This window comes from Plectropomus leopardus, chromosome 22 (assembly GCF_008729295.1).
Source record: "Plectropomus leopardus isolate mb chromosome 22, YSFRI_Pleo_2.0, whole genome shotgun sequence".
In the NCBI taxonomy this organism is placed as follows: domain Eukaryota; kingdom Metazoa; phylum Chordata; class Actinopteri; order Perciformes; family Serranidae; genus Plectropomus; species Plectropomus leopardus.
Window position 1 is genome coordinate 25461753 of NC_056484.1, and position 6000 is coordinate 25467752.

A 6000-nucleotide genomic window follows, 5' to 3' on the forward strand; every position below is an offset into this window, starting at 1 on the left:
TTTGAAACTTGAAAGTGAATGAGAGAGACAGTCTGAGACAACAAGAGAGGGTGAACTGTAGGAGGGGTTCGGAGTCAGTTGCTGGTGGATCTGGTCAATTTTGTCATTAAAAAATGACATGATCTGTCGATAATCTGTTGAGCACATATAAGGAGCGAGAGAGTCTGGTGGTCGAAGTATGTTGTTAACCACTGAGAAAAGGGCCCTTGCGTTCCCTTGACCTTAGTTAATTAGTCCTGAATAGTTACTGGATTTTGCTGTAGAGAGTGTTCCCTTGTAGTAAAGAATGTGGTTGTTGTACATTTCTTTGTGTACAACAAGTCCAGTTTTCTTCCTGAGGGCATTCCAAGTGACGGCCTTTTGCTTTGAGTTGACATAGTGCAGGTGTAAACCATGGGGCAGAACAGATGAAGGAGACAGTCCAGGTTTTTGAAGGAGCCAGGGCATTTAAAAGACTGTGTAGACCATCATTATAATGAGAAACCCGTTCATCAGGAGTGGATAAGCAGCTAACAGTGGGGAGGCTGTCAGTACCACTGGAAAGAGGTTTTAAATTAATATCTTTGATGTTGCGAAATGAAATGAGACGGAACAGATTTGTTTGGACAGTGTTAAGTTAATGTTAAAAGATATCAACATATGATCAGGAATGAGGAGATCAGCTGTAGTGCAATTAAGAGTCACACAATTTAAATACAGAACAGGTCCTTTGGAGTGAGTGGGAAAATCAACTTAGAGACTTCAAAGAAAAAATGCATAAAAACCTCTTTAATCAAGCTGTATTGGTGTCTAGTGCTTGGTGGTCTCTGAGATATTTCAGCACTCCAGCCACAGTCATTGCCGCACTGAATGGCCACACTTGCTGTAAGTGGGATGGAGCTGTAAAGATGCAGGCCAGAGTAAAATCAATTTAGAGTCAGGGAGAAAAGCGGGCAACTGCCCTTGACCTCAGACTCTTTGAATTTCTCCCCAGCCTCCTTTTTGGCTGGACATGACGTTGCTGTTTCCCTATTGGCCTTTGTTCTTTCAAATGAAATAGGCACGGATACGGTGGACAAGCTGACAGACCCTGACAGTCCTATACTCTAAAGTTATTCCTCATTCTCTGTAAGCAGTGTAACATGGCAGCATGGTAAAAATAGCAAGAGCTAACAAGCTAACAAGCCATCTGTGGTTTTTATTTCAGTTTTGGAGGGAGGAGAGAAAGGATCACCTCATCAGTTTGTTTGAGTAACAGCTATGTCTAAAACAGGAGCCCTGCAGTTATTAAAGTTCTTAACTGATACGTGTTAGTGTCAGAACCGATGGAGCTGTTGTTATGAAGACAAGAAGAAAATCAGACACTCATTGAAAATGAAGTGGACATTACATGTTTTAGTGTCGGATAGGGTCACGCTGCAATGACAGCATTCTCTGTGTGTTAATAAGTGGCAATAAGAAGATTCACAAACTATCGGTATCAGCGGAGCGCTGCCTGTCACACAGCGGCTACAGACAGCGCAGCCTCCGCCGCCCTATGTTGTTGACTGCATCTAACGTTAAGTGTATTGTTTTACATTTAACACATATTTCAGGGTTGCTAACTCTCACATTCCTGGCATGTGACACACACTTTCACCATCAGTCTCACACTCTCACACTGCCCAGGCAAATCTCACGCCAAAATACTGCTACAGCAGAAGCGTTGAACAATCATGTGATGCAGTGAATGACTTTAACTCTAATACAGCTAATTATTTGATAACGGAGCAGCGTTTCATTTTTGCTGATCAAACAATGGATGGCCTGACAGCAGCGCAGTGACAGAGAGACAGACAAACAGAGTGGAGCTTCTCGTCACAGCACCAAAGTGTCTGAATGAACAAACAGCCAAATATGCAGCAGTGGAAAATGACTTCTTTAGACTTCTACAGACTACTTTGTTTTAGTTTCAGGTTTAGTCATACTTTGTATGGAATTATTTAGAAACACCAGGATGCATCGTGCTGTGTCTCATTCTGCTGCTGAGATCTCATTATCATTACCAGGGGTAGGAATTTGGGGGTCTGGAGCCTTATTTTCAACCTTTCTCTAACCGGGAATTTTGTCAGGCTGTTGGCAACTATAGAAGAAGTAGGCCTACTCAAAACAATTTTTCCCAAGTAAAATGATCAATAGCACACACCAAAACATCATTTTTAAAAAATAAAATACAACAAAATAACATAAAATTACTAAGATAAATAAATGTAATTTTATTTTTTTTTAATTTAGATCAATATTCAATATTGTACTTTTTTTTTTAATCTCATGGGGCACTGTGAGGATCTAAACACAAGCTGTATTCGCAGAGCCTTCACTCTCTGCTCTGCTATCTAAAAAGAAGCCTTTAAAGAATGTATGATTGTGCGTATAATTGGATCCTATACAAAGTTTTAACCAATATCTGGAAAACTCTTGTGCAGCAAATAAACTGCTCACAATTCATCATAATTGCTAATCTAACACAAACTTCCCACAGAAACCATTTGGGTTAATTGTACAGTTTATCAGTTGTTCTCTAATATTATTGCTTAGAATTTAATATAATATAAAATATCCCTAAAATATGTCTTCAGTTTACTCAATGATAGTAAAGAAGTCCCCGAAAGTACTATACTACTACTACTTTTAAACTAGTCTTGTTTTTCTCCTGCCATGGTCCACTTCATCTCAAATGTCATGGTGAATATGAAATATGCCTCAGATATATGATTGCCGACTGAATTTGTGCAAGGTGAACACTCAATATCTGTAATATCCTCAAATATCATTATCTTCCTCCTTAGCCATGAACTAATCTCTCTCATGATGTGCGCAGCCACTAAGATAGGGGAAAGGATAGAGTCAGTAAAGAGATGAGTATGATATGAAAGGCTGAGATTAATAACACTCCACCTTTCTCTCTTAAACACTCCTGTGTTTTTGTGTATATATATATATATATATATATATATATATATATATATATATTCATGTCTATCCAAGAGCTGACAGTCTTCAGACCTTCATACAGATACACAACCCCCTGTGTTTAAATTTACAGTAATGTCCCTTCATGTTGCTGTTTCTGTGTTTACCTTCAGCATGTTTGCTTTTATTGCCATTTTTTTAACTGTTTGTCTGTGAGAGCAACAAAAACACTGGGTCAAATGCATGCCTGGTATTTGCTTACATTCGTGGCCAAAAATATTTTCCTGATTCTCTCTCCCACTCCCTCTGTCTCTGCCTGACCAGCTGGAGTTTTCCGGAGCAGCTGTGCTCCACCAGGCCAGGAGGGATCAGGTAGTGGATGCCTGTCGAGTCTACAGTGCATCCAGCCGTAAGCGCAGAGTCCTGACACCTGGAGACCTCAAACACCTCGTGGTGGATGAGGACCATGAGGTCATCTACTGCTATGTGCCCAAGGTGGCCTGTACCAACTGGAAGCGTGTCATGATGGTGCTCACAGGTCGTGGCAAATATAGGTGAGTCTTAACCTGGGAGACTTTCAGCCTTCCATTTATTTCCAACCCATTGCATGTCCTCTACTCAGAGTATGAGCTCTTGTATGAGCTCTTGTCTTCTGGTAGGCAATACAGAGTGCCCCCCCATCTCAGTTAAACTACGCAACAATGCTGTTACGTAGTCTTATGGTGTTTTTATTTCTAGGTGTGTGCTGTATGTGTTTTTCTTACTGGGTGAATGTGTGTTAGGTGGAAATGGGATTATGTGCAATGGTACATCTAATGTTTGTGTTTAGACTATTGTGTTTGTAATGTATGTATGGTGCAGTTACTGTTTTTATTGTAATTGTGGAGGCATTATCTGGGCAGCACTGAGTCCAACACAAATTTCCCCAACACGGGCAATAAAGTATTTTGTATCATATCATATCGTATCATATCATTGTCCTTGAAAGCCAATTACTCTGTGTTTGACAAATAGAAAGAAAAATGTGCAAGTCACATGTTGTAAGATGTACAGTAGAAGTTTATGATGATACAAGGATGTGATATATTGATTTTTTTTTTGTTCCTCACTGTTGTTATGCCTCTCTTCCACAGTGACCCAATGGAAATCCCCTCCAATGAAGCCCACATTCCCTCCAACCTAAAAACGCTGAACCAGTACAGTATTGCTGAGATCAACCACCGCCTCAAGAACTACCTCAAGTTTCTCTTTGTGCGTGAGCCCTTTGAGAGGCTGGTCTCTGCATACCGAAACAAGTTCACCCTCAAGTACAACTCATCCTTCCACAAACGCTTTGGCATTCGCATTATCCGGCGCTACCGCAAGAACGCTACGCAGGATGCCCTGCTCAGCGGTGCTGATGTCAAATTCAAAGAATTTGCAGAGTACCTGGTGGATCCAGCCACGCAGCGTGACGGTCCACTCAATGAACACTGGCAGACTGTTTCCCAGCTTTGTCACCCATGTCACATCCACTATGACCTGGTGGGCAAGTATGAGACGCTTGAAGAGGATGCAAACTACGTGTTGCGGCTGGTGGGTGTTGCCGACTCCTTGCGCTTCCCAAGCTACGCAAAGTCCACTCGGACCACAGATGCTATGACAGCCCAATTCTTTAGCAATATCAGCACTCAGCAACAGATCCAACTTTACCAGCTTTACAAGTTGGACTTCCTTATGTTCAACTACTCCACACCCAGCTATCTCCGGCTGGACTAAAGGACAAAGCTGTAACTCTGAGAATGGCTGCCTTGTTTAAGGAGAAGCAACAAAATGAGCGGAGGGATTTTTTGGAGGCAAACCTGATTTTAATAACTGTGGTCATAACTTGTGGGTGTGGGGTTTGAATTAGACTTACAAACAGGTGCTGAATGAAAGAAAGGTGATGTGTGCTTGTCTGGGCACAAGGGGGAGGATGTCCACTCTCTGTGTGATACAGGAAGCAGCTATTGGATGGGCTTAATGGACAAAATGCATGCAAAGACTAAACTGTGAGGATGAAGCAGGTCTTCAAGGTGTTTTTAAAAGGGGAACAGTGGACAGACTTAAAGAGGGATACTCCTGATTATGTTCCCTACATGTTTAAACAAACTGCTGACAATTAGGCTGCATAGATTCAACAAAGCAAACAGTGGCCTCGCACGTGCCCTGACCCCAATGCATCTTTGGGGCTAAGCTTATCTCCCCCTCCCTCTGATCAATGGTGAAACTCCGTCAAATTGTAAAACACAATTCATGTCCTTCACTGCGCTGTCAGTGCACTGCTAGCCCCCTATGACCCTTGCCCTCATTAAATACATTTACTTCAGAGCCAAACTAGCTCACCAAAGCATCGAGGCCCTGTAATACATGGCTACAGAGTTCACTCTCAAGATGTCTACAACTGCAACCATAGCCTTCAGTCAACAGTTTGAACAAAACAAGTTGTTGCTGATCTCTATCATAATGATGTTGGCAGGAGGGACCTCTTGTGTTAACCCTTTAGAGAAAACTGAGACTCCTTCTGCATCAGTAAAGTTTGGAAGTGCTTAATAAATCATTGCCTGAAACACCAAGCATCCTTAACACTTTCAGCTAGAGGACGGGATAAGAAAGGTACAGAAGATGTCCTCACATGATTGGGTGCATCAGCTGTGAGTGACAAGTCTATGCAGAACATTGGAGCTGAAAGAAAAGAGACAGCCTGTGTGGTTGTGAAAGGGTTAAAGTCACTGGATCTCATAACCCTGCCGTGCCATGCCCTGCCATGACCTGCCCAGAAGCTCAGTGGATGCACCCAGGGACTCGCCCTTAAAGCCCCTGCTCAGACGACCAAACATGTCTTTCAGTGAATTGAGATTATTGTTTTGTCTTCATGCTTATTTGTAATTTTATTGTCTTGTGAAGCATTGCTGCGAGCAGCAATAACAAAATATTATTTAATATGCTTTGTCGATTAAAGAGAGAAAGATTTAATTGTTCTTATTCCTGGGCTGATGTATAAGTTAGGATTTTTACAAGTTAAACTCTTAATGTTTTGTCATGCTGACT

General features: G+C 41.7%; 1 protein-coding gene across 1 annotated transcript in view; it reads left to right on the top strand.

Moving 5' to 3' along the window:
* Positions 1-5773, top strand: part of chst11 (carbohydrate (chondroitin 4) sulfotransferase 11) — a 172030-nt gene extending 166257 nt beyond the window's left edge. Inside the window, exons 3-4 of the mRNA XM_042510939.1 lie at positions 3256-3485; positions 4065-5773. Coding sequence (XP_042366873.1) covers positions 3256-3485; positions 4065-4689 — 855 coding nt within the window. The 3' untranslated portion in view covers positions 4690-5773. The remainder of the gene's footprint in view (positions 1-3255; positions 3486-4064) is intronic.
* The last annotated feature ends 227 nt before the right edge of the window (positions 5774-6000 follow it).